Source organism: Malurus melanocephalus, unplaced genomic scaffold (genome assembly GCF_030028575.1).
Source record: "Malurus melanocephalus ecotype Western Australia unplaced genomic scaffold, MMel_1.1 scaffold_27, whole genome shotgun sequence".
In the NCBI taxonomy this organism is placed as follows: Eukaryota; Metazoa; Chordata; class Aves; order Passeriformes; family Maluridae; genus Malurus; species Malurus melanocephalus.
The window spans coordinates 2,797,326-2,817,763 of record NW_026623259.1 but is presented as its reverse complement, the minus strand read 5'-3'; the positions used below and the strand labels follow the sequence as shown (position 1 = coordinate 2,817,763).

The following is a 20,438-nucleotide window of genomic DNA, read 5'->3' as shown; positions in this document are numbered from 1 at the left end:
TGCTCAAACAGGGTCATCCCACAGCACAYAGCACAGGATTGTGTCCAGGGGGTTCTGGAATATTTTCAGYGAGGGAGACTCCACCTCTCTGTGCAATCTGTTCCAGTGCTCAGTCACCTGCACAGTAACAGGTGAAACTTCCTGCTCATTGGTTTCTGCCCATTGCCTTTTCTCCTATTGCTTGGCATGACCAAGCAGAGCCTGTCTCCATCCTCTTGATACCCTCCCTTCACATACTGATAGACATTCAGGAGGTCCCCTATCAGTTGTCACTTCTTGAGATTGAACAGGCCCAGCTTCCTCAGCCTTTCCTCAGAGGAGAGATGCTCCAATCCAGGCTGCAATACTATCAGACAAAACTGCAAAATCATAGCAACTCTATCCATTAGAGACTGCATATATGGAAAGACAATTTTAAAACTAATGAAGTTAAAGTAACTTAGCAGGAAACAGATTAAAAAAAAATCAATAAACAAAAGAGAGCCCCAGAACAAAACACTTGAATTACTGCTGGTATGCTAATTAAAGTGTATTTTACACATTGTATTATATATTTCTAAGCATGTGATCAATTTACAACTATTTAGTTCTGTGTATCAATTAGTCAAAGAAATGAAACTTGGAAAGAAAAATATTTTTTGTCAGTTCATCAGCTACTGCACTGCTTTGTTAGCACCTTGCAGTCTCTTTAAGTCGTTTTTTCTCATTACATCTCTTAAAACATTCAGAATCAATGGCAGTTTAAGTAGTGTTGCACTGACACGTACGACACAAGAGAATTCACAACCTTGGAAGAATGTCTTCTTTTTTTCCTCAACTATTCATGTTACCAAGCTTTAAATTCTTTAGAAGCTGGTATGCTACCCAGCTTAACACTTAAAAGAGCACAGGAAAACCACCTACTTGTAAAGTGCAAATTCCTCTTGTCACTGAGAAGCCATTTCTTCCTCATTCTTGGTACTGATCAAATGGGTATTTTTTCCATCCATCTACACCTGTCAACTGAATTCTCATAATTCTGTATTCTTCATAACAGACTTTCTTATTTGCACATAAGACAGTATCAAAGTCAACCACAAGGAGAAGCTTCTTCTGGGTTTTTCTGGGTGCACAACTAGCCAGTGCCACAGGAAGGCCCAAGAACAGATAAAATTCTTCACATTCAGATCCCACACTGCATACTGATGCAGTACCATAAGGTACCAAAAAACCCCAGCCAAATCCACCCCAGCCAAATTCAAACAAAATAGCTTCAGATCATACTGGGCTTCATAGCTGTTAAGGGTTATCTCCCCTTTATGCTTTTATGAAATAACAGTCATTCTGGCATGATTACTACAAGTTGCCCTTTTAGCTCCCAAGCTCTGAGAGGAGTTGTCTATGTACTCCTCCTGTGAAAGAGACCCTCACACCTCCTGTGGGGTAACAGTGAGCACGTGGGTACTCAGTGCACTGCTAGCTATCTGAGATAATACACTCTGTAGTTTAACCCACGGTAACACGTTTAACTTCACTGACATTAAAAGCCATCATAACATACTTGCTTGTGAAGAATTGTGCAATGTAAATGCTACCTTAGCTGACCCTTGCTACAGTTCACCCAAACAGGTCCAAACTGTTTCAGTTTCCTAGAAGAGAGACAAGTTAGATTCCTGGGTGAAGTGTGCAGTTCATGTCTTTGCTTTAAAACAGAAATTAAAAATCAAATCTTTGTATTTCCTCAGTGAAACTTATTTTCCTTACTTCAAATCTCAAATGGTAAATAACCTGTCCAGTTGAGCCCCTTGCTCTGCCATTTGGATTGGACAGGTAAAGGAAGTCTCAATAAAAGCCAATATGAATACATATGATTTTGTTAATACTCTACAACAAGAAAAGAGAAGCTTTTTGTTTCAAAAGAGTGACCAAATCCAAAGGTTTCAATTGAATATAAAATTTTTTAAAAATGAGGGGGACATTGCCAAGATCACTATATGAAATTCAAAAGCATTAACAGAATCGTTAATTAGTTCTTCTCATCAAGTAATAGTGAACTTTCATTATAWTAAAGCTAATGTGGTCAACTTTTATCACAGCAAAAAGCAGTTACTGACAGATGTAATAAATGCCTGAGGATTTCAAGCACCCAATACTACTGCCTGACTCTTTCCTTCTGCTTTATAATGAGGAAAAGGTGAGCTTGACTCATGTTCTTTAGAATATTTACTAACCAAAACCTAACATTGAAGATGACTTTCACTAAGGGTACTGAAAGGAGAAATAATAAACTTCCCTTCAGAGCTGAAGGAATGTCTGGACTTCTCATCATGGTTTCTGTCTGCAAAACATTTCTTCTCCTCCTTCCACACATTGAGGAACAAGTTTATAAGTGTCAACTGTCAGAGCTGCTAACCTGAAAAAAAAAATTGCAAATGCTTCTACATTTTTAACCCATCCACCTCCCAGCTTCTAAAGTGAAGGGAGGGAGAAGTCTCAATTGCCCTTGTACATCTTAATCATACCTAGAAGAGCAGTCAAGTTTCTTTTAGACTAAAAAGATTTCACGATTGTCATGTGCACCCAGCTTCAAGTTAAAGAAATAAGAGTGTTCAGCATAGGTGAGAGCACTAGCTTTCTCAATGTAAAGTATTATAATTTTTTATCAGCATAATTACATTTTTTTAAACTTCAAGTTGAGTAACTTGTATATAATACATTTGTCCACCTTGTTTTTGATATTTAGTCTCAGTTTTAGGGGTTTGAGACATTTTCCTTTTGAGTGACGCAACTAGATCTGTAATCAGATGTTTCTCTTATGCTGTGTCCACCCCAAGCCAGTTTCTGGAGGCAATATCTGTTATTGCCAGAGGATTCAAAGAACTTGAAAACAGTCAACAGTTATCATATGATCACTGCTCTTATTAGCTCCAGTGTTCAACAAACAAATATGCTCTTGTCAGAACAAAGTAGTCATAGAATTATAGAATATCCTGAGTTGGAAGGAATCCATCAGGGTCACTGAAGTCCAGTGCCCAGCCSTGCACAGAACAGCTCCAAGTGTCACACAGTGCATGGGAGTATTGTTCAAACACTTGAACTCTGTCAGGCTTGGTGTTGTGACCATTCTCTGGGGAAACTGTTCCAGTGCCCAACAAGCCTCTGGGTGAAGAACCTTTTTCTAATATCCAACCTAAACCTCCCCTGACACAACTTCCTGCTATTCCCTTGGGTCCTGTCACTGGGCACCATAGAAGAGATCAGTGTCTGTCTCTCCTCCTCCCCTCACAAGGAAATTGTAACTACAATGAGGCCTTCCCCCAGTCTCCTCCAGGCTGAAGAGACCAAGTTGCCTCAGCTGCTCCTCATATGGCTTCCCCTCAAGGCCCTTCACACTACTGTAGCCCTCCTTTGGATGGCCTCTAACAGCTTTATATCTTTCTCATATTGTGGTGCCCAAAACTGCACATAGCACTCAATGTGAAGCTGCCCCAGTGTGGAGCAGAGCAGGACAATCAATCCCCTCCCTTGCTGTGCCTGATGSCCCCCAGGACACAGGTGGCTCTCCTGGCTGCCAGGGCACTGCTGACTCAAATTCGATTTTCCCTCAACCAGGACCCCCAGSTGCCTCTCTGCAGCACTGCTTCTCAGTATCTCATTCCCCAGTCAGGACATCCAGGGTTGTCCCCTCCAAGATACAGAACCTGGCACCTGTCTTGGTTAAAATTCACACAGATGGTGATTGCCCAGACCTCTAATTTGCTGAGATCTCTCTGGAGAACCTCTCTGCCTTCAAGGGAGTTAACAGCTCCTCACAATCATCAACAAACTATGTGTTTAACAGCAAAAATTAAGACTGTCGTACAAATGTGAACATYGAACACTGTCTTTTTCTATTTTTAAATGGTTCCACTCCTGCTGTTTCTGCCACCTCCCTCAATTCCATTCTTCTTGCAGTGAATTGCTTGACTAATTGCATTCATCAAAAAGCCTGCAAAAGGGTGTTGAAGGGACTTGCAAACACTCATTCATTCAATCTTCCAATTAAAGAGGATCAGCTTTCCAGTTCTAGCAGACACCTGTTATTCTCAAAGATGCTCTAAAAGATTCCTTAGACTTCTCTTCTTCTGACTAGACAGCTCCAGTTTCTAGAAAAGAACACCGAAGCTTTTGTGGAAAAAAATAATTTGGGTAATTTCTTTATCTTTCTTGGAGCTGAGCTGCTGTTTGCTCTTTTTTAAATGCAGTGGCCAAGGTGATACTTCAGCTAAAAGCAATGCTAAATACAGCCAGAGCAGTGAATACTTTACATGTCTTGTAGACAGTCTCATTAACACACTCAAGTATGATATTTGCCTCTACTGCAAAAGTATCCCATGACCACTTCATATTCAGTTTGTGGCCTGCTACAGAGTCCAAAAAGACAATTAATTATTCCCTGGTCTTTATTTGTAGAGCTCATATTTAATATAATTGATAATGTTTAGTATAGTTAACAATCAAATAAATTTTAATTCTGCTCTCTGAGTGACAATTCCTCTCCCTTTGGTYTCATTTCCAAATTTAATAAATATATTTTAATCTAGCAGACTGTTAATAAAAGTATTGATTAGTTATGGATACAGAGGCAGACTGACAGAATCCTTCTCAGTAAATCACATTTTTAAGATAAGCTTCTCACATCTATTCTCTGCAAATTTTTCCTAACAGTTCCGTACTCATCTTTTCTTGCAAAACAGTCAAAAGACTTTAAAAAAAAGCGCAGGCCTAGGTAGCATTTTGTCATTATAATCAGAAAAGCAGATCTTATTTTTCGCCCTTTAAAAAACAGTCAAGTCAACACAAGTCCTAACACTGAGGCAAAAGCAAGAGAAAGAAGCAAACCTGCTGGTCTGGCTTATTCTGTTCTAACTAGTACCAGAAYAGGCCGTATTCATTAACCATACAAAGGTTCACCAGCCTATCTATGCCAGCAAAAATTGAAGAGTTATGATAATTATTCAGGGTAAACACCATCTTACACTATTTTGGTTTTTTTAGTTTTGTCTTGTAATATAAATGAAAGAGAAACAGAAATGGTAATGCAAGTGCTACTTGCATTCACTTTTCTAAATAGGAAGGAAGGAAGGAAGGCACGGAAGGAAGGAAGGAAGGCGCGGAAGGAAGGAAGGAAGGCGCGGAAGGAAGGAAGGAAGAATTGAGTGTTGCCCAGACTTTTTACACCACCACTCAGGGGATCATTAACCTGGATCTGAAAGCGAATAAAGTTTTAATCCCTCTTCCCCTGTCCCTCTCCCCAGTTAACAGTTCTGTAATGTTGCCTTGAAACAACAAATAAAATTGGCCTTATACAACTCAGCATATGGCCACCACCACAATCTATCATGTACTGCTTTCCATCTTTTACAGTTTTTAGAGTCTGGATAAATGTTTCTTCAGTTCAACACTAATGAAGAAGTAAAATAATACATTTTATGTCATCTAGTTTAAGAATAAATGTCAGAATTTTTTCAGTGTCTTCAACTAAATAGCTAGAAAGGTCTTGAAAGAAAAACAAAATTGCTATTCTTGATCCTGAGAAGTACACATGGCTTCTCTAGTCTTATTCTAAGGTATCGGATTTATTTTATCAGATGCTAAGAGAATACAAGGAAATTGAAGAAAAGAACAAAACCCCACAAAGTCTTTTGTACTTTTTTTTTTTAAACTACTGGGAGAAACACTTCTCAGTTTCACATCTCTGAGAAGATCTTCCTTCAAATTAAAACAAAATTCCATCTCTCCCTTCTTCAGGAGGGACACCCTGGTGGTTCCAAACTGTTTTCAGCATTCCACTCACAAATTAAAATTCATCTAATATGAAACAGCTACCTTTCTGCTGTCATGGTGACATAGTAATAGGCATTGAGCAGAAGCTTTCACTTCTCTTGCATGCAGTTATACACCCAGGCACAAGAAGGAGTAACAACAATGGGACCTGCCACCTGTCTGGCACAGCCCTTGGCCCTGCGAGAAGGAACAAAAAATTGCAGAACACAAAGTCAATCTGATATGTTCTGGTATTTAGCAATCCAGGCCTTGGTGTAATCTGAGACACATAGAGGTGAAAAGTATCCCTCTCTTTCTACTAATCCTGATGATCCCTTGACTTTGCAAACTGAAAAGCTACGTGCTTCATCTGAAGCTTTATACCAAGACAGGACATTTTAATGTCTCTTAACAGCTGGATTCTCTTCCTAATATTAGTTCAGGCTGCAAAGCTCAAACTGGACACTTACTTCAATGTTTACTTTGTAAATGATGTATAACAGAAACCAACTGGGAGCCCAAAACCTTCAATATTCAAGTCATCGATTGTCCTCCCCTGTCCACAGTAAACATCGTACTGTCCTACAGGGTAATAGGCAAATTTGCCCAAAGCTAAGGGTTTACTGCTTAGCTGAAATGAAAGTAAGCACACAGCTCTATTGAAAATGTTTCGCATATTAGCTGACAATCACATGGTAAGCAAGTATCAAGCAATGCTCCCTGGATATGGAATCTGCCCTGGGTCCAGTACAGCTATTTTTTTCACAGACAACCTGAACTGTGGAATAGTCAATTTCAGTTCCTTTCAAGTGATCTGAGAATGATGCCAAACCAGGGCAGGAGCAGGGTGGGAGGAAGATTCCGCAACAAACAGCAGTAAGAGAATTCAATATGATTCAAGGGAGTGTAATGTAGTAAAGAGAAATACAAATACCAGCATTTCCACAGAAATGATGAATAGCACAAATACAAGTAAACAACTAGCAACTTAGGAAGCTTGTAACACAGAAATAGGCAGCTGGGGATCACATGCGAGCAGAAGGCAATGCCATGCCAATTAAACAAAAAACAAAACAAGTACACAAACTAACAAACAAACSCAACAAAAAAACCCAAACGACATAACCCTAAAACAAAATTTCAAACTCCAACCAAACAAGGTCAACAGCATAAATGAGAGTCTACTACAACAAGAATAAAACCTCTTTATTTTATTTATCCCTGACAAAACCCTTGAAATGCTCTGTCGATTTTTGGGCTTAGCTCTTTATAACTGAGTCACCTCTCATGTAATTGGGATAAAGATACACAAAATATGTCCATAAAGGGGTCCATAAAGAACACTTAACTATGATGGATTTTTTCCTAACCTAAAGAATAAAACATTGGTAAGTAAAGGAATAGTTTTCAAATATTTAAGAGCTTACGCTAGGGAAAAAAAAACCCAGCTTGTTATTACTTGACCCATTTTCAAAAGCCATGGAACAGATCAAGCTGCCACCAAGATCAACTGTTTCACAGTTAATTCCCTCTTCCCTTTTTTGGGCTCAAGAGAATTTAAATTTAATAATACTACATCTACTATTCTTTGCTGTTTTTTGCTCAGCACTTTGCAACACTCTGCTGTGGACCTACAAACTGGCACACAAGATTTACTTTTTGCTTTTCTGAAGTGATTCCCTTCCCAAYGGCAGAACCACTGATACACTCTCTTCCGATTTAAATCTCAACAGCATTTTGTTTTATTCTGTTGTACCATTTATCTTATGGTAAGTCTTGGATGCCAACAGTATGCAAGAATTGTGAATGACCAACAATTCTCCTTTTTTTTTAATATTTATTTTCCTCAAGGWCTGAAATAATTTAGCTCCTCATTTCATGACTTTACAATTCAGATAGCCCCAAAAAACCTAGATGTTTATGACTAATAGGAATTTTAGAGTTTTAAATACATTTAAAACAAGTTTCACGGTGGTTAAAGTCTGTCACAGGAGATTAAGAATTGAAAAATAAGTACCAGAGATTTCCATTAGAGATCAAACACTGTTATAGGTAGAAATCAAACCAAACTCCTGAAAATTAAACTCAAGTTACTGCACTTACTCAGCTTAGGTTCAAAAGCATGGAAAATTACTTCATCGGTTTATCTGCAAACAGCTTCMGTATTTGAGAAAAAATAATTGTTTGCTAAAAATACTTCAAAAAAGGATCAACTAGTAACACCTAAAGTTATTTCCTTAGTAAGCTGGAACACTAYGAAGATATTTCTTTAAGAGCAACAAATCATTAACATGCTATAGGACAAATGTTAAGTATCRGCAAAAAGAAATTAAGCTTCTCATTATAAATAATTGCAAGTAGAAGCGTGCAATTGGGTGTTTCAAATACGTTTTTTACCTGCAACACCATTCAATTCGGCCTTCCCCTTCACAAGTTTTTGCCCAGTGATTATCTGCAAGGTTTTTCATTGCCACAGCATATTCACACAGGGTTTCCTCATCCTCACAGTGCTCACGCCAGATCTTATCAAAGTCTCCCACTAAACAAAACAAAGCAAAAAAATTACACATCAGATACAAAGTCTCTCATTATCTCCATGGCAAATTCCCCATCCAGTTAAAAAGTTACATAATGCACCAAGAGATTATTTTACCTGCACATAACAAAAACAAGTTCCCCTTTCTCTAGTCATAAACACAAAATTCCAAGTTTTGGAGCAGGAAGGGGCTATCAGGTACTTGAGAAATCAGAAGTATCAGTACAYGGATTTAGTTCAGTTTGTTCTGTGAAATTGAAGTCCCTGGGAAGTTTTGCATTCAAGTTTCTGTGCAYGAGTATTAGCATGACAAACACTTTAGAAATGAAAGACTTAAAAACTTCTACTAGCAAATACTGTGGATGAAATTATATGAAAAAGTCATGGAAGTTGAACCCAGAATATAGATTTTTTTAGGTACATTGGAAAAGAAAAAGGAATTCAAACCCTCACTGATTTATGTTCTAATCTAGCCAATCCCAATAAATTAGCTTCTAGGGGAAGAATCAAAAGAACTGTGGTCAGGAAATCTCAGACAATCTCTCTGCTGATCTCTAGGGACAGATTTATTTTCATGCTCCTCATCTTGCTGAAAAGAAATCTTGCAGGTTAATTTCTGGCACTTCAAAGTAATTGAACACAATAATTTTCCTTCTTTGCTCRTAAGTATCTACTTCTTCTAGCCTGCTTTACATAATGTACTACTAAACAAAAACAAGATAAAYGCGAGTCATGGCTAGCCAGAATTCCTACACAGCATGCAAACCCTTGGTAACTYACTGAAAGCATATTTCTGCCTTAAGAAAGATGCTTTCCTGGTATGATGTTCATTAATTTCTTTTGTGTTTCTTAATCACAAATGTGCACACATCTAAAATATACATCAATCTGCGGAATAAAAAATATTTACCAATTTTGAACTTACAAGCCAATACAGCCAAGAATAAGCTTTCAAGAACATGACTCTATTTTAAGCTTTACCTTGGACAAACAACACATGTTYCATAACACCGTTCCATCCTGTAGAATCTTTATATTAGAAAGAAATGCTTTAAAAGTGTATCAGCYGTAAGCTAACAATCAATGTCTGTTAAAGCCTCGAAGTAGCTTACCATATGACCTGTCCTCACATCAGTAAAATTTGTTTCTAACACACTTCTGGCAATTTCTTTGATATACTTTGTTTTAATTAGCAGTAAAACAAGGATTTCTTCCAGTGACAACCTKATTTTTTTCCTCCTGTGCAAAGCAGCAGCAATCTTCACCTCATTTGTCCTCCAGTTACAGAAAGACTGGTTCTAATGGACAAGTATAKATGTATACTTAAAGATTTAAATTAACTGTCCAGGTTACTCCCTACTTAGGTTTGGTTTAGGGATGTCAAAGCAATTTTCTCTTCAGAAATAAGCATCTAGAACACTTGTACAATCATCAGAGTGAGTCATGTTTAAAATTAGGTGTTTATACTCCCCTGTGTGAGATGGCAGTTGAGACAGAAGGGAGTAGCCACAATCTAATATTATCAAAATGGGGAAGCTGTGCAAGAAACCATGTATTCTACTTGGCATTCAATAAGCATATATGAGAAACTTATTACACTGGACAAAAAAAAAAAAAAGGGTATCATATTGAATGGCATCCCTCATTATTTCCCAAATTATACAAGTTCAGAGAGATATGCTTTATAAGAAAAAGTACCAGCAAGGTCACCAGCTGACCACCAGAGCAGAGAAAACATCCAAGTTGCAAGCAGGTCCCCACAGGGGCTTCTGCTAAAACCTGCAGGGCACTTTTCCAGTGCTTTCAGGAGAGCCTTTTGTAGAAACAAACATGCAGAACAGAATATACCCTACTGACAAAAGGGAGCACAAAATGGCATCAACAGTGACCTACCAGCACAGGGGGCAAAACAAGCACAACTCCTAGCAATCTTATTTCTCGTGTCAAAGCGCAGAACTGATACAGCACCAAGCCAGAAAGCACTAGCAAAGTTTTAAGCGATTCTCAATAGCAAATTAATTCTGGTGCAACTTAGGTAAGTATTTGAATACATGGCCAGTAAGAAAGACAAAAAGCAAATGAATCAACATTGAAGGAGAGTATCACAAATACAAAATCCAAAGTTTATTACTGTTCCTTTATTTCACTACTTCATCTGGTCTATTCTGAAGCAATTATATTTCCRAATACACCTTTTCCTTAAAACTTAAGAAATAAGACAGATGGGGAAAGAAGAAATATGTAAAGACCAAACGTTCTTAACTAGCCAACCCTTACTAACAGCAAAGCAGTGATGCCTTTTAATACTGAGTCCTGCTCTCATAGCAGCTGCTGATTTCCTTCTGAACAAGGCATAGATTTGCATCTCCCTGGAAGACAGATGAGGGTTAAAAGCATCCACAGATAAGGGATCTTGAACTGAGATACATAGCAACAGACCCAGAGCTGACTACCAGCAGCTCTGGGACATGAACTTGGGGTTACAACAGAGCAGCCTGTAATAGCTTCTCCGCTCTGAGCTGACAAGAAAATAAAATCGAATGATATAGAATATTAGGAGAGAGATGCAGAACAAAAGTGAAAAATTCATCACAAAGTAATTGCATCACACACCCTGTATTAAGTCAAGTCTGTGTGCACTTCTGGTTTATTTTCATTTACCAATACAGAGATACAGAAATTATCTACACCAGACAGATACAGCTCTGCTTTCGTATAAGGAACACTGAAATAGAGAAGAAGACAGATGAAAGAAGGAGAGGACAAGCTTCCACAAGATCACAACTGACAGAGGGAAGGTAAATATGGAACAACTTCTGGCTGTTCCAAGAATGAGACATTCACAAAAAGCAGCTTAAAATAAAAAAAAAAGTTATTTCCTCATAAAATGTATAATTAAGCTTGAAGTTCATGAAGTTCATACAGCTGGGCAAACCATGGGAAGAAAATCCTTGACAAACTCCATATTCAAAGATGAGGTTACTAACTCAGGAGCTCCTAGACCAAAAAAAAATCACTGAAAGACAGAATGGTAAGCAAGCACACAATGATACTCCAGAAGCATTCTTTGCTTATTCTTTTAATGCATCTGCTGTTGACCCACTGTCAATACTGATTTTGATATGATGCCAATTTCTCTGCCCGTTCATAAATACAGGCTCCAAAATAACTGCAGATAATGGGTCATCTTAAGACACTGGCACAATCATGCAGGGCTTTTCAAAGGGTCTGGGGTCTAGTTTCCTTTGAGCAAATAGCATGGTAGTGAATTGTTTTGCTATGGTTTTTTCTCCTCCCATACTTTTCCAGAGTGAGCTTTGAGAAGACACAAACAGGCACATTAGACATACAGGAACTCTAGATCCAGAATCATGCTCTAATACCGAGCCAAAAATTCAAACAGTACTTCCTATCTGAATCTCTCTGAGATTTTGAGATAGTGACTACAATAAGTCTTGTTCATTCAATGAACAAGCATTCAAACTGATAGCCTGAACACAGAAACATTAAGTATTAAATTTTTTCAATCATTATAGTCCACTATTAAYTTTTCAAGCAATACAAGGTAATACAGGTGCAAATATGGCATTAACTCTATACTAGAGACAAACATTTAYGAATCAATAATTTTTTGCTTATATAACCAAAAGGGCAGTAAAATAGGCAGGAAGATTTCACAACAAAACTAGTAGTTACTAGTCTTGTGTTAAGCAATCAATAACACTGTAAATTAAAGAGCAATTTGTGGTAGGCTAATCTAATAGAATAAAAAAAATGTCTTGCATCTTTGATTACATCTTTAAGTTAAATATTTGATTCTGGGTATTAAACTTTTCGGCTCACATACTCATGACCATACCATAACAATTAAAGGCATTAAACACTCTAACTGTACACTTACAGATTACTTTTTATGCAATTTAAAACCTCTTTCGGGCGCTCAACCTTCAGAGCTCTTCATATACCTGAGATGTCCATCAAGGAGCCAGTTATGTCAGTGTCCAGCTGAAAAGTATGATTGGCAAAACCAGCTCATAACAGAGGTTGCACACACTTCTTAAACCACTATATTGATGCTATTTTAAAATTATTTAATGCTTGTTCTATTTTATCCACAATTACCTAGAAAATAAATGACCTCTTCACTTAGAAGAACAACTATTCCTTTAAAAACAAAAAAGGCCAAACCCCACTGCTTCCTAGAATTCTGTCAGTGAACAAGCGACTGACCAACTTGTTCTTTGTAATACAGACTTTACAGTAACAAAAATCCAATACTACTTACCTAGAATAGATTAATCCCTCTAAATTTGCATCCACATTAATACTGGCCACGGAACAGCCAAGTCAAACACCAGAACTCAACCACAGAGTAATCAGTACTTGCCAAACACTGTCACAGAGAGAACAGGTCAGGGACATGGAAGTTATTTTTAAATGACCCTAATGACAAGATAATTTTAATTGTGAGTAACAGCAATGGGGACCAAATGTGAACTGTAAATTTCAACAACCAAAAACATTTTTAATAGAGAAGAGTCATACAAAATTAGTAAGAACTTCCCTTGTTCCACAGTTATTTAAGTTCTCATCAGAGAACAGTGTGACAAGACCAGATTTGCCGTTCTTGGTGAGACAATCCTACACTGTAATTCTTCTCTCCAGGTAGTTTATTATTAAGAACAAAAAATCCAGCTTTCTTCCATCCCATTTAAAAAAACGTATTTAAAATAGATATTTATATGTTGAGTGTWAAATTGAACTGTCATTTAAGGTATGCTTATAAAATAAACAGAAAAATTAATTTGGCAATTTTTCTTCAACTTCTGATAGAAAAAATCATCCAAGTTATATTTTAGGAAAACAAAACCCTCTGTAATACAAAAGAAGTAGAGCTCAGTTCTGCTAAAGGCAGTATTTTTCATTTCAGAATGGGATGAAACACAAAACAACTGATTTGAGTAATTCTGTTTTATCAAACAATACAACAGTTCTCACAGARTTATAAGAGCACTATCTGCACCCACAAGAAGAGAGTTTTAATTACTATTTTCCATAATTCCATTGGTGCTCTTTGGAAAAACAGTGCAGTCATCTCTCACAATCTCAAAACTAAGAACCAAATACTTCATCCATCACCRAGCATGACCTTGCATCCCAAAAGTTAACTAACACTGACACTGTGCATTTAAGTCTTTAGGCACATGCAATTCAGGTTTAGATCTTAAGCAACAGCTTCCTCAAAAAAAATCCAAAACAACAAAACAAACAAAAAAACAACAAMCCCCCCCAAACAATGAAATAAAAAATTCACGCTTGAGAAAAAGGATAATTGGAACTGCCATTATTTCCTTCTAAGAAACTAAAATTTTCTCAGTTCAAGGTAGCTCTAATTAAAAAAAAAAAACCAAAACAACAACAAAACCAAACAAAAACCTGAAAACAAACAAAAAATCCAACCAGAAAACAAACCCAAAACAAACAACACCCCCCCACACCCAAACAAAAACACAAAAAACCACCCTCAGCTGTTTAAGGGTTTGAAGTCTTGGCTACCTACATATTGGTATAAATTAGCAATGTAAAAAACTAGATTCAATCCAATCCCTTTTCTATATTTTCATTTAACAACACACAGTCTTCCTATTTTCTCCTCTACCAGAACTTTGATGGATCTGGTAGAAGAGAAAGTAACCTCAATATACTGACTAGCAACARTACACAAAAGCAAAATCAACATGTTAATATTTGCCCAATAGCTATTAATAYACAGACTACCTTAATAAAAATTAGTTAAGTATTGCTCATTGTAAAAAGGAAACCTATCCCCACATGAACACGTGTCYGTGACAATGCCGGACAACTTCAGATGACTGGCTGCTGGCCATAGCAATACCTTTGAGTTTTCTTGCTTGTTAATGGCAAKGTATTGCAGAATGAAAAGAATCCATCTCATTTTCAGTCTCTTAAGATCACGTCTCACTTGCTGGAAACAGTAAACTAGCTTCTATAACATGCTAAGCAGTAAATGAAGAAAGCAGGCCTACAYTATCCTCTAGGCTAAAGCTGAAATCAAGTTCCTATGAGTATCTGACAGAATTTCCTCAGTAACCTTGTCAGTTGAAATTCAGGTGTACTACTAATGTATGGATGCTGTGGCAATGGTGAGAAAAATTAATTACAAAACGAGTATCAGCAAATATTATGACATACATAATTTTCATCATATACAAGACAAACTTACTGAACATCTGTCATACTAAAAGCACATTCAGCATTCCTTGCAAAAAGACATTAGGTATTTTGGACTTCTTTGTTTTCCAATTTTACATGTCTAAATACAGGACATGAACTTCAACTTGGACAAAGTTCAAGCAATCAGACCTAATATTTTCCTTCTCATGTYGGACTAGTATTTGCTTCACATTTCTTAGGAGTTACCTGAACTATTTCAGAATAAAGTATTTTTWAAAAAGTAAGTACAAGGATCTAATTTTCTCTACCTCAGTATCAGTGTTCCTCCCTTCAATTTACATAGAAAGGATTCATTTGACCAAATGWGGATTTTTGAATCTGACCTCTCAGGTAAACTTCCTATCCATCTGTTTACCCAAAACAGATTCTGACGGTGCAATTCACCGATATTTCATCTGTTGGGAGTCAGCTTAGAGCAGTCTGAAGTGCGATTTGTGTCTCTGATCTGCTATAATTCCCTGATGGCTGTCACACAAACAGCATGTATGTGATAGTTTAAGCAATTACTGCCCCCAGGTGTTGGATCTACTCTACTGGAAACATAACTCCTCTCCTATTTCCCAAACCTGACTTTCTGGGATGGTCTATATGCTGCCCCTTAACACAACCAACACAGAGATGAGTATGTGAACAGAAACTACTGATTTTGGTAATTTTTGCAAATGCAGGAGCAAAACTTAGTAGCAGCTGATGCATAGGTACAGATTTTATTAGGTTGACCCTGTAATAGGAACACCACCTTCCCTGCCAGGGAAATAAAGGAACAAGGAMGGTGACATATACCTGTTTGTTCAGTGAATGCAGGCTATGCTGTAGCCAGTGTGTTTTCAAATTTATGGGCTAACTAAATCATAGCAGTAATTAAATCCCCCAAAATGTAAAATCTTATGTGATTTCTAATGAAAGCTTAGTTGCAAAACTGGAGTGTGCAAACTGTAAGGGCAATTGTACCTTAAAGCTCATGTCATAAACTAGCATCAACTTTCATTTTAATTRAATAAAATTCAGTTCCTATTGCAGAAATTTTAACAGCATTACAAAATGTCTTCCTGTGCCAAGAAAGTAATTCAAGTGGTAAAACACAAATGAGTATATTGAAAACTTAGGTTTATTTCTACTGTAAAACAGTTACGTTTGACAAAAAGGAGCAACAATTGTTAACTTATTGTGTACAGTTCAGAAGTTTTTCCTGTCCTGTAAAAAAYGACACCATTTCAAAATGTTTCCTGTTTCACATCAGGAAGAACTTAAGCTCTCTCACAGTTTTTCATGAAAAACATGAGATGAAGAGACCATGAAGCAACTGAATTCAGAACAGCCCTTCTGTCTAAACGTCTACACCACTTACCTACTTGAGTTACTTATTATCATCACTTAGGGTCCTGTAAAGTCTTCCTAATTGTCTGAATAGCCTTAAAAAAGCAGTTATCCATTTCTTTGAAGTTTCAACAAATCTTTCTTTTAAGAAATCAAACTGCCACTTAGAAATGCTTTTGTCAGGTTCTGTGATTTAACAACAATTGTTGTTCTGGACAAACAACAATTCTGTGTGACGCTCTAAGCTTCACCAGCCTTAGCAAGTATATGTTAGGAGAAATAAACTATTTTAGTGAACACACAAAAGAACATTTCATAAAATACCTTTACAGATATCTCAGACATTTTTCCCACTTGTACTCTTACAGGATTTTGAAGGAAGAGTGTTGTAAAAAATCTTTCAGACTATATATACAAAACCATCTATAATTGGGGGTCTTGCTACAGAGAAATGTTTACTTGATAAATACAGCTCTGCATGACTACAAGGGTAATCAACAACTGAGAGAAAAACAGGATGCCTCAATATCGGAGGAAAAGATTTTGATTCCAGTAAAAACTAAACCTATTTGGTTACTACAAGCAATCAGAAACAAACAAACAAACATCACAYAGATGCTCAATAGATCTTGTGCAGTTCCTTAGGAACCACTAAATCTGCTTTTACAAGTCTGTCTCAGGTTCGACACACATCAGCCTACATGCAGTATTCGAAAATTTCATGCATATATGCAACCCATAAAACACGCTCCAGCCCATGGCTGYAGGCGCCCAAAACATGCATAAAGGAAAACTCTGCAAAATTTAGGGTTATCTGTGGTACCAATCAACAGAACCAAGGGCAAGTGACTAAATCAAACATTGTTTCTTACTCATCATGTAGTAACAGCATTCAAAGGATTCAATCATGAAAAATCCTAATTTCTGTATAAAGCACTTGTGTCAAGCATCCAGGACCCTGAAATTTCTCATAAGTAAGTAACTGACTACTTGAGAGCAGTTTCAGCATTTGGATTTTACCGTGGTGTGTAAAAAAAATAAGATTAAACTAATCCGTTTGAAGACGAAGCAGGAATAAAACAAAAAAACCCATTGGACCTTATACTAATGAGACTCCTAAGTGAACGTGCTACATCTCAGAATTATTATTACTTACAGTTTTCTTTCTGATTCAAGTTTATAGGTTAATCTCAGGAATGATTTATATTTTTAGGAACCATTAGACAGGTACTGCCTTTCTCTATCACTACCTTAAAGCAGCCTGAAACAACTTCTTAATGATTAGTTGATTTAGTTGGCACATTCACCCAGAGTGGACAAGGACCAATCACTAATTTAAAACCTACACTCATTTGCTAAATTTCATTAAATAATTTCAAAACATCACATAGAATACCACTGTGGGACCCATCATAGTAAAAAAAAAAAGTAGCCTACAATTGCAAAATAACAAATCTAACATTTATGATGACATGCTTCCCTTTATTAACAACAGAGAAGGTGTAACAGGAAGAAAAGGAAATATACAAAAAAATCTAAATATTCCCACTATAAGTCATACTAGTAATATCCAAAAAATGGAAAAGTACTAGTCACACTAGTACTTTAGCAAAAAATCTAAAATTGCCAAAGAAAAMAAAAAAATGCACTTCAGTACAAACTTAAAAGCATTTCAGCTGCACCATTTCAAAGATAGTAAATGCTTGCCATGAATGGCATGGGGCTATGCGGCTATGACATGACATGATGATAAAAATCCATGGACCATACTCACAAGTATAAGTGATTCAGTAAGTGCAGAAATTAAAGAATAAACCAAAGTTCAGCTTTCATCAATTTCCAGAATTACAGTTTTTCACCAGGAAAAAAAAAAACCCAAAATCAAACCCCTTATATGACATGATGCTGACTAAAGGTTATTCTAGTAATTCCCTAGTAACTGCAAAAAACTTGCTGCAATGCTTTCCTAGTTAAGAAATATTGCTCTTGCACTTCTGACAAGTATGCAACTTCTTCAAAAATATGTTAGCTTGCAATTTTTGAGTATATTGTCACTTTCCCACTTGCTCATCTTCAAAAAATAAGGGAACCATTGAAGAAAATGAAACAAAATTATAACAATGGTGCTGCTTATAAGCAGCTCAAACAATATATTAGTTTGCCTGTTACAATTGCCCATTAAAACACAAACCTTRATAATGTCAGCAAGGCAAGTGAATTAGCAAAGAAATTTGCTAATAAAAATTTGCTAAYTTAGTTTAATAAAATCAAGTCCAAATAAAATCTATCAATGCATATCTCAAGTGTCTCTATTTCCATATAATACTTCTAACAGAAGGCAGASCTTAGGATCATATCACAATATCAAGGGCTTTCTTAGACTTATCTACCCTGTGCAACATAACCATATAGCTTTTAGGATACTGAACATGCTTTTTCATCTACCAGCAAAATTAATATGTGATTCTACTTTAGCTTCTACAGACAAAGCACTGTCCATGCAACAGCAATTCCAATACCATTTGCTTATTTAGCCAAAATGGAAACTAGCTTCATAGAACTCAGKCAAAACATGAGAGAAGGCAGAGAAGAAAAGGAAAAGAGAAAAGACAATACAAGATCCCAGAATAATGCAGAATAATATTTCTGCTTCATATGGAGGTGAGTGCACTGCACTGTGGCATCAAGAGGCTTTCCCTGTGTAAAAAGCTGTAAACACATAAGCAAGGATGAGGGCTTTTTTCCTCTTTGCTTTTCCATACTCAAGTCATAATTCAARTTGTACTGAGAAATTACAAATGATTTTTTTTACTTCTATTCAACTAACTGTCAACTTCGATTTTGTCAAGGTAACATACTTGCCGATCGGTGTCACCAAGTGTTAGAAAAAAAATTCCAAGACCCTTCAGAGATCAAACAAGTCCTAGYATGACCATTTCAGAATGCCATTAAAGGCATTTAGGAAGGAGATTCTCAAATCTGCCCTTAAAAGCAAAGGAGATGCAAGGGAAAAGACTACAAAACTAAAATTCTTAAACTGAAAGAACCTAACTTATTAAGTACTACTGGCTACTAAGCACTAGTAACTTGCAAGGACCACCTACTATTGGATGAGTAGGTAATGGGTGGAGCTTTTCTTGCATTAACATGATGAATTGTTTAACTTTCTCAATGAAATGACATATCATGCTGCTAATTTGAAGTGACTAGAAAAATCAAGTTTTCATTAGCGCTTGATTGATAGGTCATAGGAAGTAAAAGAAAATGTTGTTGCCTTTCAYACTTAACCAGCTACACACAACCTACCCATGAGCATGAACTTGCTTCTTGCTAAGATGTAGGAAGTTGAAAAAATTCAGTTACAATGATTGCTCACTTTAAAAAAAAAATGGTTAGCAGTGCCAGTCCTGGTCTGTCTTAATCTGCAGGCACTCTGAAATAACACAGAAACATGTACTGCTAAAAGCTGGCCTCCTTTGCCAGGATTTGAATGTTTATATSTACTAAGTTCATTCTCCCAATATTTGAGTGAAGAAGGGAGATCCTCCCTTAAGTTTTGCCTCAGCAAGGCCAAAATAAATAGCAACTTTTGATCAGTATCTAGATAGATAGGTATTTGTGCTCAAATCTCACGAGCTGGCTCCAGGAGAGATTTTGAGAGTCCAGAAGACAGTATGACCTTGTTTCTTTAACCGAAGTGTCACAGGCAAACACAGAGGAGAGGCAAGAACTTGTGCCTACAAGAGGAAGAGCTCCATTTTATGTGTGCTCTCCTGGAGGTACAAACCTAAGAGCTGTGGGCTCACTGAAAGAATGGATGGATTTGCTGTAACCTGTGATAGCATTTCACGGGGGTTTTAAAGCATTCCAGTACCACCCGTAAAAACCTTGCATAAGGGCATTAATACTGATGACAAAGTGATTTTTCAAAGACCATGAGTAATTTATTTTACAACAGCTTTACCCCAACCCCTTCACTCAGCGCTCCTGCCTGAACTACTGCACTACGACTGAAAGACAGGAGGCACAAATAATTCACAAAGACCTGTGCCTTTCCAGATCACCATTCAATCTCTTTTGGCATTCATGTTTGCAGATCCTTAGTTTGGAAAACACTGCCATCCGACCGGGAAGCTCCTTCCTCAGCCAAGAAGGGGTCTCCGCTGCCAAGAGCTCCAGGAAAGCGGCACGACCCCGGCAGACCCGACCGGTGCCTTCGGCGGGGCTGCGGGCAGCCGGCGACCCCGGTCTCTCGGGGAGGGGCAGGAAGCCGGCGCGGAGCTGCTCCCGGCCGTCCTCCCCGGACACACCCCCCCGGCAGCGGCCAGGGCCACTGGGCCGGCTCGCAGCCCCCCGCCCGCGGGGGACACCCCGATCCGCTGCCGGCGAGGGCAGCGGGGCGGCCCGGCTAGGGCGACCCCCTCCCCCGCGTTACCTTCCCGGTACTTCTTCCGCAGCCGCCGGTGGACGCTCTTCACCACCCCCGACAGCTTCTCCTGCTCCAGCTTCCGCTCCTGCTCCGGGGGCGGCGGCGGGGCGGGGGCGG

General features: G+C 37.8%; 1 protein-coding gene across 1 annotated transcript in view; it reads right to left on the bottom strand.

The window, feature by feature from the left end:
* BMT2 (base methyltransferase of 25S rRNA 2 homolog) overlaps positions 1-20,438 on the bottom strand; it is a 33,789-nt gene that overhangs the window by 12,699 nt on the left and 652 nt on the right. Inside the window, exons 2-3 of the mRNA XM_057390469.1 lie at positions 20,328-20,433; positions 8,182-8,323 (exon numbers count right to left, since the gene is read on the bottom strand). Of these exons, the coding sequence (XP_057246452.1) occupies positions 8,182-8,323; positions 20,328-20,433 (248 nt within the window). The remainder of the gene's footprint in view (positions 1-8,181; positions 8,324-20,327; positions 20,434-20,438) is intronic.